Below are 21,622 nucleotides of genomic sequence, written 5' to 3'. Positions count from 1 at the left end.
CGAAATTTCTGGGGTGTCACTTGAAACAATACTCTCATCCCCCAAATCAGTGTTCACTTCTACTATTTCTGAATCAATCAATTCCACAAAACAAAGGTCAGTTCCAAGAATCAGGTGAAATGAGAAACCGATGCTTTTAATATTTTCTGTTGTACAAAAAGTTCAATTACAGACTTTCAATCCATTAATATAATCAATACTTTTAAGTATGAAAGGAAAAGCATGGTTAACAAAATGTTCTTCCAATTTCATCAAATTTAAGTGAAAATCAGAAATTCTACTTCCTCCAAATAAAATAATTGAGTTTCTCTGTTATTTTATTTGCTTCAGTTTGCTAAGTTCTAGACTACTGGTTCTCGCAGGACAAATGAGTTACAAAAGACCAACTGGAAAGATAGTATATAAAGAAGATTTAAAATCAAGTTCAGCTCGTTACCTGAATCATGGTATACTGCTTTTTGACACCATGAAACTCAAGTTCAAGAACAGTGTCCTGCAAAAACAATGTGATGAGTGCATGGAATCACATCATAAAATGGCTAATGCATGGATAATGACAATAAATCACATCCTTTATGTGACTTAGAAGGATGATATTTTTAAAAGGAAAACCTTCAAAGAGTAGTGGCTTGCTGGTGCAATGTAAGTTATCTTTCACATGGCATCCGGAGGAAGTGTCACATGGTGTTGCATTAGACTATTCTCAATGACGTTCTGAAAAAAAAGAAATCTATTAGTGCAAAGATTTATTTGAAGTGTACTAAAACAAACAGTTCTTGAACTTCTAAAAGCGAATCTGGGCTGCAATTCACATACTGCATAGAGGTCTCCACTTGTTAAGAGGTCCCCATCACCTGACATCAAAATAGTATTGTAATATATCAATCAGCCATGACAAATTCACAGCAAGAACGAACCTTTATATATGAAAAGGACAAAAGAAGCAGCACACAGATGGCATCAAACTGGGCAATACAAGATCAGTTCCAACAACCCAAGATCAAGTTTTATGTGCCCTGCATAATTTGGTTCAGATTCATGAAATCATTTGTTAATAAGACTCAAGAGTTGATAGAGGAGAATACAGAAGTATCAGAGTTGACAAGAGACAAAGACATGAAAACCGAGGTAACATAATACTTCATTAGACAAATCATTCAGAAAACTCAGACAACAATCGTTCCACTGATTTAGTGATTACAACGTGTGTATCTCTCGTATTATATACAAACTAAAGTCCCTTCTTTTGTCTATAAACTAGACAGCAAGAAGTTGAACTCGACGCAGAAAAACAGAAGGGTTCATATAATATAGATAAAGGAAATACTCTGCAGTTTCTTATTCAAGCAAATATAACTCCTAATGGTAGTCTAAAATAAATCCTTTAAGAGTTCCAATGGCAACCTAAGTGAGCGTGTAAGTACGAAACATACCGTCTTTGAGCATCGTAGATGGCAGTCTCCTACTCTGTCAACTCCCCTCGCTCCATATTCCCGAACAAAACAGCCTGTAACTCAAAACGAAACTCCATTTGTTCGTTTCCATAGTTAACAAATAGCCTCGGAAAATATAAATCTAAAAATTAGGGTTTTGAATTATGAAAATCGGTAAGAGTAAAGCACCAGTAACAAATTTGAAAGCAGTGGCGGTGGCAAGTGTGGCTGAGGCTTCGGCGGTGGCTGTCGGCTGTCGTCGTCGGCGAAGGAAGAGCGGCGGCGGAAATGACGATCTGTTCTGGTCTCAGACGTCTTCGGAAATGAGAGGGCGAGAGGAAGATCGGCTGTCGGTTGTCGTCGTCGGAAATGAGAGGGCAAGAGAGGGCAGCGAGCAGAGATGCAATGGAAAAATGGCGCGGAGAGGGAGAGGGAGAGGGAGAGAGAGAGCGTGAAAGCTAAGCTGAAGCTTCGCGAGAGAGAGAGAGAAAGGGGCAGATCTGTTCTTATTATTATATTTTAATTTTAATAATATAATATTAGCGGCACCTTCCTTAAAGGGTGCCGCGGATATCCTTATTATTATTTTAATAATAAAATATCCGAGGCACCTTCTATAGAAGGTGCCGCGGGGATACCCATATTATTATTTTAATAATTTAATATTCGTGACACCCTTTTTCAGTTGGTGTCGCGGATTTCTCAATTATTATTTTAATAATATTATTTTTGAGGCACCTTTAATCCATTGGAGACGCGGAAAGGTATACGATTTTTTTCTACAACACCTTCATGGTGTAGGTGTCATGGAAAGTGGGCGTCCATTCTAAATTTTGTACTAGTGTTTCATCAAAATCAATGCCTTCTTCTTGGCAATATCCCTTAGCAACAAGACGAGCTTTTTTCCTAACAATGAGCCCATCTTCACTCATTTTGTTTCTAAACACCCATTTAGTTCCAAAGACATTCTGATGAGATGGTCTCGGAACAAGTTCCCATACCTTATTTCGTTCAAATTGATGAAGCTCTTCTTGCATGGCTATTACCCAGTCAGGGTCTTTTAGGGCTTCTTCTATGGTTTTTGGTTCCATTTTTTACAAGAAGCATGCCATCATACTTTCGTGTAGAGAGGCTCTTGTTCTTACACCTTCTTGAACATTTCCAATAACCTGATCTGATGGATGATCTCTTAACCATCGAAGGTCTGGTTCAAAAGCATCTTGTTGATTTTGAGCATCCATTTCAGGAATATATGGTAGATCAATGTATATCATTGGTTCAGATGTTGTGGTACTTGTAGGATCATTCTGTTGAATTCCAACCTTTTCTTGAGACACAGGTTTGGGTTCTGAAACCTTTAGCTGATATTTCGTGTAGGACGAAAGTATGTCTTCTTCGTCTGAGATATCTTCGTCAACAGGTTGCTGAGGATTTTGACTTGACTTGATTGATGTTTTACATCCAGATGGATTCTTCTCAGATTGTTCATCAAACTTGACATGAATGGATTCCTCAATTACCATTGTTCGTTTGTTTAGAACTCTGAATGCTATGCTTACTGAGGAGTATCCCATGAATAGCCCTTCATCAGCTCTTTCGTCAAAAGCTCTTAGATGATTCTTTTCGTTGTTATGTATGAAGCACCTGCAACCAAAGACATGAAAATAACCGATACTAGGAGTTTTACCTTTCCATAGCTCATACGGTGTCTTGTTGTGAGATTTGTTGATCAAGGATCTATTTTGTGTATAGCATGCCGTGTTTATGGCTTCGGCCCAAAATCTCTTAGGTAGTCCTGAGTGCGAGATCATCGTTCGTGCAGCTTCTTTCAAGGTTTTGTTTCTCCTTTCGGCCACTCCGTTTTGCTGAGGAGTTCGTGCTGCCGAGAGTTGATGAAAAATTCCATTTTGCGCACAGAATTCCTTTATGACTTTGTTGACAAATTCTGTTCCCTGATCTGATCTTATTCAAATTATTTTGACCTCCTTTTCTGTTTGAAGTTATCTCAAAAGATTTGGAAGAGCTGTTTCTGTTTCATTCTTCTTCTTCAAGAAAAGCACCCATGTATATCTTGTGTAGTCTACTATAACAAGAGTATACTTTCTTCCACTCAAACTTGCTGGATCTACTGGTCCGAAGAGATCCATATGTAGAAGGCTTAGAGATCGAGAATTTGCATCTATATCTTTTGACTTAAAAGATGACTTGAATTGCTTCCCCTTTTGACATGCCTCACATATTTTATCTTTCGTGTAAGATACTTCGGGTAGCCCTCTTACGAGATTTCTTTTGGCAAGTTTGTTTATCGTCTTCAAGTTCAGATGACTTAGTTTGTTGTGCCATTCTTGATTGAGATCTGCATTACTTTTAGCTACAAGACAAATGTTAGCATTAGAAGAATTTAAAGATAATACATACATATTCTTCTTTCGTTGACCCGTTAAAGCTGTCTTGTTATCCTTCGTGTTCACGATTTTGCATTCGTCTTTGAAGAATTCTACTTTGTATCCTTTGTCACAAAATTGACTTGTGCTTAGGAGATTGAACTTCAGTCCTTCAACATAAGAGACATCTTGTATCGTTATCCCCTTTTTGATGATGTCCCCTTTTCCACGAGTTTTGCCGTTGTTTTCTCCTCCAAAGATAACTTTGGGTCCATCTACTTCCTTAAAGTTGCTCAACATTGTTTTATCACCAGTCATATGTCTTGAGCATCCACTATCAATATACCATATGACCTATTTTTCCTGCATCAAAGATTATGTATTTTTAGGTACCCATTTAGTTTCGGGTCCTTGGGGGTTAACAGTCAACTTTGGAACCCACATCAACCTAGAGTATCCACGGCTCATCCTCGGTCCTCTATATCCATTAGATGTACGATAATCATAGTGAATGCTAGCAAAGACTTTAGCATTATATTTCTTACGTTGATCTTCCTGAGGAAGATTTTCATAATGCTTGAGATGATTGGTTTGTTTACGCAGATGAACCTTTTCAAATACTGCTCTAGGGAGAGGTTCTGGGTAATCAAACCAATCTTCTTCTGATGGCCCAGTCCATCCATTGCCATACCCAGATCTTTTGAAGAATCTTTCGGGTTGTCTGATTTGTCCGTTTCTTGAGATTCCTTGAGCAGGATTCTTTCGTGTGAATTTCGGACGATATTGCCTCTGGTTAACATTCGTCTTTTTATTGGATTGAGTGTTCCAGTTAGGCTGACCTCTTTTATGGTGTAGATTCTGTCTATTGCCATTTGGTCCATTCCTTTTGACATAGATTTGTCTAGGATTGCCATTACCGGATTTCTTCTTTCCAGATTCCACAATTCGTTGTACAGCCGTACCTTTCGGTTGGCTTGTTGATTGTGGTGTTTCGACATTGTTAACTACCATCATAGGCTCAGACACCTGGGTGGGTCCTTGAACAAATGCCGCCTCGAAGCTTTCGTGTGAATATGCATTCGTGGATTTGTTCAATTCGACTTGTGAAGAGGAGCTGGGGTTAAAACCAATTCCAGCTCTTTCCCCGGGCAGTCTGGATTCATTCATCATTCTATCCATTAGGTTGGATGAATTATTGAATTTATCCAAGACTTCAAGCAGTTCTTGCTCTCTCCTCTCTTTTGCTATGCATTGCTCCTTTAAAGCGAGAACATCTTTCTCAAGCTGCTCCTTAGCAATGACCAGCACATTGTTCTCAATACGAACTTGCTTTAGTTCATTGTAGCTAAGCATGAGCCGAGAGTTCTCCTCCTTGAGTTTGGAGTAAGTGCTATTTATTACTTTGAACCTCCTCATCATTTCGGTGACAGATTCATTGGAGGTAAGACTTCCCACAGAACTTGACTCAGCTAAATAACAAGAGGATGAATGAGAGTTTACCTCGTCTTCATCTGCCATGAGGCACAGTTCGTCTGACTCCTGACTGAATAAGCACAACAGTCCTTTCTCCTCATCAGTGTTTTCGTCTTCTGAGCTAGAGCTTGAGGAACTACTTTCGGTTGCAACTGTGTCAGAAGTTTCGTTTACTACCATTGCCTTCCTTCTTCCTTCATTTCTGGAGTTTGATGATTCAGGCTTGTCGCTCCTTTTATATCTTTCTCCAGTCTCTTTTGAGGGACTTGTGGTAGTATTGTTATCTTGATGCTTGCTCACTATAGGATGAGGACAATTCGCCTTGAAGTGTCCTGGCTTTCGACAATTATAACACAATAGCTACGAGTCCATGGTTTCGGTTTTTGAGGTTTGAGGGAAGCTCTCGTGCTTCTTTCGGTGGCCCGATCGTTGTGGGTCTTGAAAGTTGTTCTTTCTCATGAACCTTTTCATTTTCCTGACAAATAGTGCATATTGTTCATCAGATAAAAAATCACAAGAGTTAGATTTTGACCTGTTGGATGTTGATGCTGATTGATTTGCCATGAGAGCAATGTTTCTTGTTTCTGAATCTTCGGCATCTTTCGGTTCATGTTCGAACTCATAGGCTTTGAGATCACTGAAAATTTTGGTCGTGCTTGTTGTTTTCATATCTCGACTATCCCTCATTGCGATAACCTTCACTTCCCATGATTTTGGTAGTCCACGAAGGATCTTCAGATTCATCTCCTTCTCAGTTAGCTCTTTTCCAAGGTCTGATAAATCGTCCATCAGTCTGGTGAATCTGAGTTCCATATCCATGATTGATTCATTTGGCAGCATTTTGAAATCTTCAAATTTTTTCATAGCCATTGTCAGCTTGTTGTCCTTTTCTTGCTCATCTCCCTCTCCCAAACTCATTAGGACATTCCATACTTCCATGGCATTTTTACACTTTCGGACTCTAGGAAACAAGGAATCATCCAGAGAGTTGTAGAGAATATTTCTTGCTATATTGTCCAGATTTGCTCTTGTTCTCTCGTCCGTGGAATATTGGTCTTTCGGCTTTGGTATCACCTGTGCAGCTCCTGCTCCTTGTGCGGCTGCTTGTGCATTCGCCATCATGACAATGATTGGTCCGGTTGTTATGACGTCCCACATTTCATCATGAATGGAGCATAGGAGAGCCTGCATTCTTAATTTCCAGTCATCAAATTTAGCAAGACTAAATGCAAGTTGCTTAGAGCGATGTGCATGTTCCTTTTCCATTTTTGAGTAAAAGCGAGCAAAGAAAATATGCAAGATTTTCAAGAGATTTTTGAAAAGGGATCTACCAGGCAGTAAATGCAAAGCCTTTACCGATCAAGGTATCGGCTCTGATACCACTTGTTGGTCCCGATAGAATGTAATGAGGGTCTAGAGGGGGGGAGGGGGGGGGGTGAATAGACTCTTTTCGTGAAATGCCCTAATCGTCACCTTTCGGTGTTTTGGCGCAGCGGATAAGATAGATTCGTTTTAAATACTTTGCACGAGTTTGCGTAATTAGGAAAACTTTCGGTAACGGTGATAAATGGAATGATACGAATGCAGAAAAGAAAAGCGTAAGTAAAGAGATAGAAGGGACACGAGATTTTATAGTGGTTCGGCTAACGTTGCCTACTCCACTCTTCTTCCACAACTGATGGAAGGATTGCACTATCACTCTTAGTACAATTACACAAAGACTTCCTTGATCACTAAGCCAGACAGCCTTCGTAGGTTTTTCAACTCCTCGAGTTTACTCCGCCTCTATCAACTTCTTCTCCTGAGTTGAGGTTGGTAGAAAATAAATTCTTGAATTCTCCAACGATGAAGTCTTGACTCTGAGATATGATTGCTTCGAACAAATGGCAAGACTTCTTTTGAGGTGTAAGAAAGAGATCAATAACCTTCTTCAAGTAACTTAGCACCTCAATACTGGTTCACAAAAGCTTTTAGTAAATTGAGAGCGTTCAAGAGCTTTTGCAAGTAAGTGAGTCGAGTGATAATGAACCAGCACCTTCTTAGTTGATGAAGGTGGGTTTATATAGGTGATGAAAATTCATCCGTTGGAGGGAGATGAAATTTTCGAACCTTTTAACCATTGGACAAGGACCGGGGAGCTTCATGCATTAAATGCTCCATTAATGAGGTTGTACCATGTAGCCGTTGAAGGTATGGAAAGCATTAGGTTTTGTCCTTTAGCTTCAGGAGATGGTACATCTTCATTTAATGCTCCTTGAAAAGTGTGTCCCATAAGATGTAGTCCTTATTGTCCTAGGATGTTGTCAAATCAGACAGGTAGAACATTCTTCTCGTTGTCAAAAAGAAGTAATGTTTGATAAAGATTGTCTTTTAACAAAACTGTCCTTTCGTGCTTGTTGACAACTCCTGCTTGACTCTCGTTGCAGTTCTTCATGTCTCGTGTCTTCTTTCACCTTGTAGACCCTAACATCTAGTCATAACTCATTTTCGTGTGTTTGTCTAGCTTAACACGAATTACAGAGGAGTTATGGCAACTCTCGTCTAGGAGGAAAGCAGCAATTGAAAAAGCTAATAGTTAGGGGTCTACTTTTCTACATTACATTGGTATCATCAAAATCCTAATACAATGTTCCTAACATATATATATATATATATATATATATATATATATATATATATATATATATATATATATATATATATATATAATTTAACATAAACTTTGGTCAAATAATTAGCTCGACTAAATACATAGCATTCAAAGTTGAACATCAAAGATTATAAATCAAGAACTTTAAAAATCATTTGATTTTCTTGAATTTAAAAAAAAAAATTAGATTAAGTTTTTTTATACGTTTAATTAATCTTCTTTTGATTATTTAGAACAAAACTTAATATTTCAATTATGCTTTTGCATCATTGGAATGATTTATGTCATTATTGTATTAATATTTTTTGTATTTTTTTTTATAATGGTACAATTGTACATTACTTTATAAATATTATACTATTATTTTTTTATCGGACAAAATTGTTCTTACATCATTGTTAGACCTGCACAGCCTAACTACAAAGTTGTTGATCATAAATACAATTACACATGGACTCTTAAACGGTAGGACCATTTTCCAAATAATTGACAATGTTAACATTTTACTAGCTCCAATTGAACAAGTTTACACATCAAAATTTTATCAATGCATGAAAACTTCTAAAGAAATTTGTAAGTTAATTTTTACTATATCATTATAACAATATCTATTGTAACTATATATTTGAATTATTTATTATCATCTTCTATTGACAGTAATTGTAGCAATTATCATTGACAAACTCTCAAAACAATTTGTCTCAACAAGGAATGAAAATTTTTAAAAAAATCATTGATTTCATTATTGTTGATGAAAAGTATGTACGCCACTTTATTACTCTTATTAAATTAAATAAATTAGTAGCTACAACAACAAAAAAAATACATATGCTGATATGCATTTAATTAATTTAGAATTAGATGTCTATAATGCTTTATTTTTTTTAAAAAAAAAATATTCATTATTATAAAAAAATTTAAAAAAAATATAATTTCATTAGTTATATCATCTTTATTTTTTTACAATTCAAAGATTCCTTACCTTCAAATTTATTAATTTATTATATTCAATACAGTGTCCATTGTCTTCTTTTTTACATTATCTTGTAATTAAATATCAAAGTTATAATACAAAACATATTATATATATTTATTTACCAAGTATTTTAAACAAAGATAATAAATATTAATATTTTGTTCAATACTTTCACATGATAACCTACGACACATATATTATCTTGAATTTATATACTTTAAATTACCAATTTAAATAAACAAATTCAACATTTATTTACCTATACATAAACATCTCTTATATAATATTGCATTGATATACTATGAAATACTTATTTAAAAATAATCATTGGGCATTATCTCATTCGCACAAAGCGCGTAAAAAACCTAGTTGTATATATATGATGGAATCATGGGATTGCGGGACCTATTTTATTGAATAGATCTTACTTCTTAGTCTAAGGAGGATTCATTTTTTTTTATTGTTGAAAAGGAAGGAAGCATGATGGTCAAAAGAAAGGAATAAAATGCTAAGATAAGGAAAATACTTGGTGTACTCCCATTTTAAACTCCCAACTTGTACTCCCTCTCACATGCTCTTGATTAGACATTTTTCTGTGGACCCACATGATAAAAAATAACCAATCTTAATTTGCTACCTCAGGGAGTATAAATGAGGGAGTAGAATTTTGGGAGTCTATGTAGTAGAACCTCCTAAGCTAAGGAGGTGTAGCCAACAAGATTTAAACTTGCGCCTTATGGAATAACAACACAAGCACCAACCACTTAAACTATTCAAATTTTTTGTATGATGTTCTATTGTAAGATATATTAAATATAATATATTTAATATAATATATATTAAGTATAATATAATATATCTATAATATATATTAAATATAATATATCTATATATTATATTTATATATATTGAGAAGAGAGAGAGAGAGAGAGGAATGAATAAAATGTTTTACTTGATGATTTAAAATGCTTGAATACAAAGGCTATTTATACTAAATGAAAGATAACTCAAATGCTAAAATTAAGGATCATGAAGCCATGTACTGCTCCCATTATTTTCACATAATGCTGCATCCATCCCATGTAATGCTCCCATTTACTTTCTAACAAACTAACTCTTCTTACTTGGTTTAACATAATAATAATAATATTATTATTATAATAATATTGCCTCCTTTAAACCAAGTTGGATATATTGGTCATTCCAATATCTCCTTCTTCAATTTAAGAAATGTCTCCGTCTTTCAAGTTGGATATACTGACTTGTATTTCGTTCTGTAAACCCACTTTACTCCAATTGGCTTCTTCCCAGGAGGTAAATCTGTTAACTCCCAAGTACGACTCTTTTCAATGGCACGAATCTCCTCATCCATTGCCTTAAGCCAATGAATTTCTGTAGCAGCCTCCTCAACGGATAAAGGGTCACAATCTGCAAAAAGAGAAAATTGAATAATCTCTTCATCCGACAAGTCATTATCATGATCCAAAACATAATCCTGCAAGCAAGCTGGTAAGTGGCGCTCGCGCTGAGATCGTCGAACTGACGGCTCTGGCTGCTGTGTAGGAGACTGGACATTATCCGGAATCGGTTGCTCTTCAACAATATTTTCAACAACAGGAATAACAACTGAACTTTCATCTTTAGCTAACCAATCCCAAGCACCATATTCATCAAAAGTGACATCACGACTTATAACAACCTTTTTAGTTTCAGGATTGTATAGTTTATAAGCCTTTGAAGCGTCACTATAACCAATGAATATGCACTTCTCACCTTTATCATCCAACTTCTTTCTCAATGGATCCGGCACGTGTGCATATGCCAAACATCCAAAAACCTTAAGATTTCTTATAGAGGGTTTCTTCCCACTCCAAGCTTCCTCAGGTGTCTTATCACGGACACTCTTAGTTGGACACCTATTCAACACATAGACAGCACAAGCAACAGCTTTTGCCCAAAAAGGTTTAGGCAGATTCTTAGATTTCAACATGTATCTCACCATATCCATGATAGACCTATTCTTCATCTCAGCCACTCCGTTTTGTTGTGGAGTGTATCTAGCTGTCATTTGGTGTTGAATACCCTTCTTCTTCAGAAAATCATCACAGGCAATATATTATGTACCTCTATCAGTTCTCAAGATTTTAATTTCATAACCACTTTGCTTTTCAACAAAAGCCTTAAATTGTTTGAAAACATCACATGCTTCAGACTTTTGCTTCAGAAAGTAAACCCATGTTTTCCTACTGAAATCATCAATGAAAGTAATAAAGTACTTACAACCTCCATGTGAGGGAACCTCCAACGAACACAGGTCTGAGTGAATAATCACCAACTGTTTTGTGGCTCTCCTTGACTTGCCCACGGGAAAGGGATCTCTATGCTTCTTCCCAATCACACAAATCTCACATATACGATCAGGGACATTCACAACAGGTAAGTCAGAAACAAGTTCCTTTCTCACAAGATAGTGTAATCCAGAGAAATGGAAATGCCCAAATCGCATATGCCATAACCAATTATTATCACAAACTTCAGAATTAAAGCAAGCAAGGAGAGTATGCTTAATTTTCAAAGGAAATAGTCGATTTTGAGACATATCTACCTTTGCAATCAAAACTCCTTTAGCATCTGCAATGGTGCAACACCCCTGAGCAATATCTATCTTATATCCTTTTTCTGACAACTGTCCCATACTCAACAAATTTTGGTGTAGTTCAGGAACATAGAACACATCGGATATAAAATTGTGAGTACCATCCTTCAACTGAATAGAGATTTTACCTTTTCCCAAAATTGGCACTTTTGACTTATTGCCAAATGTCACTTTAGACCGGACTGATTCATCCAGTTCAGAAAACAATTCTTTCTTCCCACACATATGGTTACTACACCCAGTATCCAAGAACCATATGTTCTTATCTGCAGAAAAACTATCACTGGCCAAAAGTAAGGTTTCAGAATTCTCACCAGACTTTTCAGCAGTATTTTCAGCAATGTTTGCTTGATTTCCACGATTGTTGTCCTCATTATACCAACAATCTGCAATCTTGTGCCCATACTTGCCACAATTGTAGCAATAAAATGGAAATTTACCTTGTTTGGTATTACCTCACCTCTTCCTTGGTTGGAGTTACCACGTCTTCCTCCTTGGTTGAAGTTACCACGACCTCTTCCACCAGAACCTCCTTTTTCTCTTCCACGACCTCTACCAGACCCTCCACCTCTTTGATTAGTGTCAGTCACATTAAGGGCGACTTGACTCTTCAAAGCTTCTTCTGCTAGTGGTTCCGATTTTGACGCAATTCTGTCAATATGACTTTCTACCATACCTTTCAGCTCTGCAATTGATAAGAGCTCAGTTTTGTGTGACTCTGTGATCGAAGCCACCACATGGTCATACTTCATCGGCATAGTTCGAAGAAATTTTTCAACCACTGCACCATCTTCAATCGTATCTCCGTATAACCTCATCTTATTCACCATATCAATAAGACGAGTGAAATACGCATCTACTGTTTCTGTAGAGGTCATCTCACAATTATCGTAAAACCTTCTCAACGACTGCAACTTAGACTTCTGTGCCCGATCGACACCTTTGTTCGACACCTTTAAGATGTCTCAAGCTTGTTTTGCTGTTTGAGCACGAGTTAATTGCCCAAAAATGGAATAATGAACACCTTGGTGAATCTGACCCAAAGCCAACTGATCTCGCCGTATTTGGGCTACATCACCTCCTTCGGGTAGACCGGGATCAACAAAGCTCCAAAGATTTTGAGCTTTCAAATATGTAGACATCATAATTTGCCAATAATTATAATCGAGTTTCTCGTCCAATTTGGGACCCGACCATACAATATTGAAATTTGCAGCCATATTTCACTACGGAAAATATCTCGGGGTTGAAAGGTTGACTGGCTCTGATACCAAATGTAAGATATATTAAATATAATATATTTAATATAATATATATTAAATATAATATAATATATCTATAATATATATTAAATATAATATATCTATATATTATATTTATATATATTGAGAAGAGAGAGAGAGAGAGGAATGAATAAAATGTTTTACTTGATGATTTAAAATGCTTAAATACAAAGGCTATTTATACTAAATGAAAGATAACTCAAATGCTAAAATTAAGGAACATGAAGCCATGTACTGCTCCCATTATTTCCACATAATGCTGCATCCATCCCATGTAATATAATACTCCCATTTACTTTCTAACAAACTAACTCTTCTTACTTGGTTTAACATAATAATAATAATAATAATAATAATAATAATAATAATAATAATAATATTATTATTATTATTATTATTATTATTATTATTATTATTATTATTATTATTATTATTATTATTATTATTATTATATCTATTTACCCATGTAAAGATTGTTGACATCCAGAGATACACGTGTGGTCGAGAATAAAGATAAATCAGAACCGTACATTTGTCAAACATCCGAAATTAAAAGTCTTCAACACTATATAAAGAGTTTGATGTCTTCCTTACATCACCTCTATAATTGTACCATTACAACACATAACTTTATAGCTTGTAAGTAGTCTTAACCTTCAACCTATATACCAGGGTTCAATTTCTTATTTCTAGTCTACTATTTAAGCTATAGCTTGTACATCCAACCGGCACCCACTTTTGTATATTTCATTTTATTTTAGTTGAGATATACACTTAGACCAAGTACGTACACTTTTGTAAGAAGCTAAGTAAATCAACATATTTAATTAACTCTCTTTTCAATCCAATAAGAGCATTTCAATTATATTAGGATTGCCTTAAGGAACTGAGAATCATATATTAAAATATCACAAACAAAATTTTATGAACAGGTGTTTTGCCATTCTTAAATTTCCCCAACACGAATGGGGACAAAAGACAAACACTTTGTAAAGATGTTTGAAAATATGTATGTTACATAAGTTAATTGTATGTTTAAGTGCGGGTAGATTCCACACATTCATCGTATTTTCAGCCATAATTGACCATAAAAAATCTCTTCATTGTAGTTAACTATGGAACAAACCCGATTTCCAAGCTGTAACTTTGTCCAAAATACGACACCCAGAATTATTGCACCGGGAAAAGTTGTACCATATACCTAGAAAATAGAAATTAACATTAAACGCCCTCCATATTATAATTAATTAATTGTTTAGCAAATTTAGTTTCTATTAATTTTTATATTTTGTTACCACTTGCATTGTTGTACCATATTATATGAATTATACTTTTTGGCAAAATTTTACCGTAAATCATGGTCCATGTAGTAGCGTAGTACGATCATGAAGTAAAACGAAGTCGTTAATTTTAATATTATATTTTAAAAAATCGTTACCATTTTCCTAGTTTGTTATTGTTATATAAGCTCTGTTTTTTAGTTTTATTTTGCACACACTAATTTCATTATAGTTGATGAATTTAATTATTCGGGGTGGACCCGAATCACTAAACCTGATAAGAACGTATATAGGAAATAGATAAATAGGCAAAACAACGTCGTAAGGTCACGGAGACTGTATCGTATTAAGATCGTACTGATCAAACTATTACAAGGAGAACGTAATGCTAGCTAGTACAAGTAATAGTTTAGGACAAAAGGTAGAACATGTCTTAATTGGACAAAGGAGGAGCCATTTATACATGCTACGGACCCCCCCCCCCCCCCCCTAACTGTCCACCTAAACCGGGGGAGCAGCTGCCATCCCTCTTTGACCGCGCCCGATCTGAAGACCGGGCAACGTGGCTGAGACCTCGTGCCGGGGCCCGCTGCCGAGGCCTCGTGGCGAGGTGGCCTGAGTTGAGCGCAGGGCTCGAACCCGGGGCCCCGGGTCTGCTTGGATCCTCCGTGCTTCGTCATGTCAGGTCAGTTCGGCTCCATTCGTAATATATCTATCAATAGTAATGCTGAAGTATCATTTTAATTACACTTCATGTCTCTATCAATCTTGTGGGGCCAATTTTTAAATAAAATTAAATACTGTGTATTACTTTTAATATTATATTATCATTATATCATATTTTTAAGAGTGAATTAGAGATGTAAGACTACTGGAAAATATTAATAAATTACAAATATAATAATATGATAGTAGGATTCAAAAATATTTCTGGATTTTAAAAATATTTTCTATTGCAAGGGCAAATATAATATAATATAATATAATATAATATAATATATATATATATATATATATATATATATAAAGGAAAAAATATATTTTTTCTTCAAAAATAAAATCGATGTTTCAGATCAACACTCTCCAAGATTTTTTTTTTTTTTTTTTTAACATTATCATGATGTTGTAGACATAGAAAAACAACTAAGCTAGTTTTAAGGGGTGTGTTTCAGAAATCACGTACGTCAGCTCGGATTTCTTAATAGTTTATTAGTTTATAATAATAGTAATAATAATAATAATAATAGTAGCAGCTTAGTAACAAGCTCTGATTTGGTCATTATTTATTTAACAAAACCTATTATATTATATTATATTATATTAAAAATTTTAAAGTGATAGATCGATAGCGGTGACTTTTATATTCAATACTATTTCAAAGTGAGCAATGGAGGATTTTGAGTATGTATCGAGTATTCATAGTACATCGTATATATTTAAAATGTTTTTCAAAATATTTGTTTATATATATTTAATACATGTTCACTCCGAGAAGCATGGAAGCTGGCTTAAAGGGAATTATCACTTGTGAAAATTGGACTTAGATTATCCCTTAGGATCGTCCAAAAAAAAAAAAACCCCCATTTTATCACTTGAGCTATCCATTTGGCTTATTATATGGAATATATGTAAATATATGATGAATAAAATACTTTCAAAAAAAAAAAAATATGATGAATAAAATAAGTTGGCGGAGCTGAGGAATCGGGTCAAAGCTAAGAATGCAGAGATCACTGGACACCACTGCACGTGTTGGATCGTGACCAAAATTTTTAAAATGAGACCTCACTTCACTGTTATAATATTCTATAATAATCAAAACTACTTTTTAATACACAAACGAAAGATTCCCATCTGAAATGTTTAGAAACGACTGACCGTTTTTAAATTAAAAAAAAAAAATTAAAATGATTTTTCTTGCAAATATTAACAATATGGCAATAACTTGTAGTAAGACTCACCATCCCTGAAAATATGGAAATTGCAATGCAATCTGACATGGCTATTGTCACGCTAGATTATTTTAATTTCAAAAGAATTCCACTTAATACAAATCACTCTTGAAAGACTTGTACATCAGAAATTTTGTAGTTTTTGGTATAGAAATTGTTTAAACTTTTTTACATTAATAATTTTAAATGCTTTTATTAATATTATTATATTTTAAATATGATCGAATTGAAATTTTATAAATATAGAGAAAATATCATTGAATTGTAAATATTATTATATAATAGTAAAATATATTTTAAAAGGGGGAGAGAATTAGAAAAATAGGTTTATAAAGGCATTCTCATCGGTGCTTCTTGGTGTGGTTAATGTCACTTTTTTTCATTATTTTTTTTCAACTTCGTTTTATTTTTTCCTTTTCATTTTTCATCTCATCTTCTCTTTTCTAGTCACACTTATAAAAACTTGGTCTTCAAAAACTGTAACTATTGAGGATGCTCTAATGTTTGTTTGCATGTGGTCAACAATGTAGTGCTACAAATTTCCCTACTATACATTGGGAGGCCCCAACTATCCATAATTAACGCTATTCAATTCATTCCCCTAAGGAATGGTACGGTGTATTCCATGCATCCTCACATTCAAAAGTCCCATTGACAAATTAAAGTGACTTATCCTAGCTAGCATGGCTTCAAACAACCTTGCCGTTACATATGGGAAATGCATGCATGGCCGCCGTGTATTGTTCACATTAAAAAAAAAAATAAAAAAATTAGTAGCTAGCTAGTTCATACGGCAAATTATGTTGTGCATCCGTGTATCATGTATGGTGCACACGATTGTTAAAACGACGTCATTAAGACTAAAAATGTGCATTCCACTTAAAAATAATAATTCAATTTCGATTTCCGGCAACAGCATTATATTGTGCATAATTTGAACTAAATATCCAGAATGCATGAACTAAATATCCAGAATGAATGAACTAAATATCCAGCATGAATGAAAAAAGAAATTAGTTTCAATTCCCGTCTAAATATCCAGAATGAATGAACTAAATATCCAGAATGAATGAACTAAATATCCATAATGAATAAACTAAATATCCAGAATGAATGAGCACAACATAATGCTGTTGACGGGAATCGAAACTGATTTTTTTTTTTATGTGAGACGCGCGTTTTTAGTCAAAACAACGTCGTTTTTGCAACTGTGTGCACAACATAACGATTGAGTTCATACTAGATCATATATATACTTACTAAAATTTATCAACAGTGGAGCAATAAAATTTCTCAGCTCATCCTCCAATTAAACTCATGATTTAGCTATAATGAGAAAGATGAGATGAGATCATATATATTGTGGGTAATCCCAGTCAAATTGATGGAATAGTAACTTAATAATCATAATGTTCAAAGTTTAATTCTTTTTTAATTTGAAGTAGTAAGCCATGGATAATTTAAATTGGTGGATATCTTGTGGTCATGTATATCTTGAGTAAATAAATAATAATATAAAAAAAATGTTAGAATAAAAATGTAAATTGTTGGGCATGCATGGCGGATGCATGTGGTGAATAAATAATATATATATATATATATATATATATATATATATATATAAGGATGGGATAGAAGGAAGAAGATAGAAGGATAACGTGGGCTTGCGTGCTGCGACTGACACAAATAGGAATAGGGGCAGCAAGTTTCTCTTCCAGTGTGGCGTATCTCTGATCTCTTCTGCACCCCTACTCCACAATGTTTAATGCATAATGCGTGCACCATGTTTCACACAGTTGTGTGGATCATAGTCTAATAATGACGTTATTATTGTTAGAAATTATGAAATTTTCGATCACTTGAAAGTGATCTTAAATCAAGTCAAAAATCTTGTTTCGACTATTTTGGTATCCGAATAAATCTGTGTTGCTATTTATGATCACTTTTTTACTTTCGACTTGATTTAAGATCATTTTCAGATGGTCGAAAATTCCATAATTTCCAACAGTGTGTTTTGTGTAATTTTTTTTATCCGATATAATTCACTACCATATATATTTTTATAATTTATAATGTACATTATTTTAAAATATAATATATGTTGTTCTAACTCATATAATATATGTTGTTCTACAATGTAATAGGACCAGTAACTTTCAAAAAAAAAAAAAAAAACTCATAAAGTATTATTCTAAAGACATAAAGTACATTATTCTAATTTCTAATATACATTATTCTAACTTATCATAAAATTCAATAATATTATTTTAAATCGTGGTCCACACAATAATTTGTCCCCATTCCACCAGCAGGCCACCCCGGCCCTTTCTTTTCTCTCATCTCACTCTACTATTTTGGATTTTGGATTTTGGATTTTCAATTTCATCCACCTGCTTCTGGTCTTACTTTTTATTTAGGGTTTATATATATATATATATATATATATATATATATATATATATATATATATATTTCTTGTTGCTTATAATTGCTATATATAATTTAATTGTAATAAATGCCAGGTAAATAAAAAAATATTTTTATATATAATATTATAATCATCTTAATTATCTTGCCACTATCTTCTCATGTAAGATTGTGGGGACCCGGCCTTGAGGTTGAGAGAATTTTTTTATTATTATTTTTTTTAATGGGCAACAAAATATGTCTCCGGGACTTAGCGTAGTGGTTCATTGCTTGACTTGATGTCATGATGAAAGACGGTAGTATGACATCAAAACTCATAATAGAGTGCAAAAGTCTCCAACCAAATACACTCTAAGGCCCTATTTGGTAAAATATTAGCCTATCAACCAATTTTGGCTTATTTGATCACTGTTAATTGTTTAACTTGGTTAAAAAGTCAACTCCAAAGTGTTAAAATTCAAAAAGTTGTTTTGAGGAGCTTTTTCAATTAGCTTTTTGAGAAAGGAAATTATATCAAACAACTAATTTATCAAAAACCTTTCTACAATTAGTTAATGTTATCAATTAGTTATACATTCTAATTAATCCAATCAGATAATAGCTAACAGTTAACCGCTATCAACCATTTACCAAATAGGGCTTAAATCTTATCTCAGTCATTGTTGACATCATTTTTGGACTATATATTTCTCTCTTTATTACCTCATATTATTATTCACAAAGTAACCATAAATTTTTAAAAAAGTACAACACCATCTATAGAAGCTTAACTTAATAATGAAATTATTTTCCTCATTTTAGGCGTGTCTACATCATGCATATACATACATACATACATATATGTGTGTAATTGTTGTATGTATATAAAAACAAGAATAGCCCACTACTTTCTCCCATGCACTTGTCTTCATCACCTCCAACAATACTTGTTTAGTGTTTATGTATGTTTCTCCCATCCAATTCTCTCTCTCTCTCTCTCTCTTCCTTCAATTCATCTCCGTGTCTATAATCATTTGTGGCTACACAGTTAGAGTTACAGTTACCCCTCCTTGCCTCTCTCTTCTCTTCTCTTCTCTTCTCTTCTCTTCTCTTCTCTTCTACCAACCCAGCCTAGCTTTTAAATATATAATCCCCCAACTCACTTCATATATCGATCACATTCACTCTTCAACCTCCATACATACATCTCTGACAACAACAAAACTTCCCCTTTTTTTTTTTCTTCCAATTATCATATCATCGTATCGTAGGTAGCTTAGCTAGGTAGGTTAGTATATATAGTACTTAGGTTTGTTAGTTACGTTGGTTGTTCCGGCTACTATATATACCTGAGACAAGCTAAGCTAAGCTAAGGTAGGTGATCATATTAAATTAATAATAATGTCTAGCCGTAGATCATCATCGCGTTCCAGACAGTCGTCGGATGGAGTGTCCAGAATAAGCGAGGATCAGATCGCCGACCTCGTCTCCAAGCTCCAACGACTTATCCCTGAGATCCGAAACAGACGTTCCGACAAGGTATATATACATTATTATTGTTCTTTCAATTCCCGCCCTAGCTATACGCACATACTATCATCTGTATGTATATGTGTATGTGTACATGAATACACTAACTACATTATAGTATACTGTATCTCTTCCGATCCCGCCCATATTCATTATACTATTCCAGATTTCTACGTGTGGCCTTCATTTCGATCCCTTAGCTAGCTTTGAAGATAAGCTAAGCTAGAGCGAGGGTCACATTCCCAGCAGGCCAGGCCACACATCCCCCCATTTAATGTCGTGTGGTGACACACATATATGCATCCATTTGGATCTATATATATAATAATAATATAAACTCACTCTATTTTCCTCAATATTATTCAAATTCAAATACCCCCTCCAAATCATATAATAATACAATGAAGATAACCCAGCCAAGTTGACTAAATATACAAATTTGTAATCACAAACTAAGGTCACAATTTCGAATCCTAACCTTAACTCCTTGATTTGAGTCCGTCAGCTATGGAAGACCTAGCTAAGCTGGTTGGTTTATCCTCTTATGATCCTTTAATTTGCTGTTCGGTCACGTATGCCCAAAACTTGAAATTTTGACTCATACAAATAATGTGCTGTACATTGCAATTTGTATATTATATGGTAATTAAAAAAATATCGAATGAAAATATATATAGGCGTCGGCATCAAAGGTTTTACAAGAGACATGCAACTATATAAGAAGGCTGCATAGGGAAGTGGATGACTTGAGCGAAAGATTATCGGAGCTTTTGGAATCAACGGACAGCGATAGTGCTCAAGCTGCTATTATCAGAAGCTTACTCATGTGATCATTTTTATTTATTAATTAATTATTATATTGTACTCTTATATATTTAACTACATACGCTAGCTACCTCTCCTCTCCATCTACTTATTGTACTTTGTAATCATTTTTATTTATGTCCATTTTTATTTCCACTTTAATATATTATTAATTGCCCACTATATATATATATATATATATATAGTCAACACCTACCTACCTACCTTATTATTGCATAAACTATATATATATATATATATATATATATATATATATATATATATATATATATATATAAGTGCTTTCTTAGCTTGGACTGGGTCAATCTGCATGCATGGTTTTAATTTTTAGCTAGAGAGCTAGCTCTCATTCTTATATCAATTAACCATTATCAGATTATGGATAATATATCGATCATCATATCCTACTTTCTAACTTGGATTCTCACTTCTCTTATATATAATAATATAATGCCCGGTAGAATAATGCAATACACAACCAAATTTGCATGGTTCGTTTTATTTAATTAATTCAATCTGTAATAAAATTGACCAGTTTGCAAATAAAAGCCCATTAAAAAAATTTGAAAAAAAAAATGAAATCACATTGTACTGTGCGGAACACATAATATTATATTAGAATAGACAAAAATGGTAAGAACAAATAAGATTGAATTATATATGTATATTACTTGTGATGGTTTAATAATAATACAAATAAAATGAATGTTATTTTGAAAGGAGAAAAGGTGAAAAACTTTTAAGAAAATACTACTTAATTATTATCATATTATC

The 21,622-nt window shown here is 34.1% G+C and overlaps 1 protein-coding gene and 1 long non-coding RNA gene across 2 annotated transcripts; one reads left to right on the top strand and one right to left on the bottom strand.

The window, feature by feature from the left end:
* Positions 1 to 1,439: 1,439 nt before the first annotated feature.
* On the bottom strand, positions 1,440 to 20,819 carry LOC109147563. The gene is made up of 3 exons (XR_002048674.1): positions 20,809 to 20,819; positions 16,187 to 16,192; positions 1,440 to 1,513 (listed from the first exon to the last, which is right to left on the bottom strand). It is a non-coding gene; the product is annotated as an uncharacterized LOC109147563 (long non-coding RNA).
* LOC109147562 (transcription factor PRE6-like) lies at positions 19,430 to 21,002 on the top strand. Its single transcript, XM_019295158.1, has 2 exons — positions 19,430 to 20,032; positions 20,701 to 21,002. The coding sequence occupies exons 1-2, from the start codon at positions 19,895 to 19,897 to the stop codon at positions 20,851 to 20,853; spliced, it is 291 nt and encodes a 96-aa protein (XP_019150703.1). The 5' UTR covers positions 19,430 to 19,894; the 3' UTR covers positions 20,854 to 21,002.
* The last annotated feature ends 620 nt before the right edge of the window (positions 21,003 to 21,622 follow it).

This window comes from Ipomoea nil, unplaced genomic scaffold (assembly GCF_001879475.1).
Source record: "Ipomoea nil cultivar Tokyo-kokei standard unplaced genomic scaffold, Asagao_1.1 scaffold2014, whole genome shotgun sequence".
In the NCBI taxonomy this organism is placed as follows: Eukaryota; Viridiplantae; Streptophyta; class Magnoliopsida; order Solanales; family Convolvulaceae; genus Ipomoea; species Ipomoea nil.
The sequence above is the reverse complement of the archived record's forward strand: the minus strand, read 5'-3'. Positions and strand labels throughout refer to the sequence as shown.

Coding starts and splice junctions, on each gene's coding strand:
- LOC109147562 (XM_019295158.1), top strand. CDS start 19,895: ATGTCTAGCCGTAGATCATCATCGCGTTCCAGACAGTCGTCGGATGGA. Junction 20,033..20,700: donor GAAACAGACGTTCCGACAAG/GTATATATACAT, acceptor AAATATATATAG/GCGTCGGCATCAAAGGTTTT.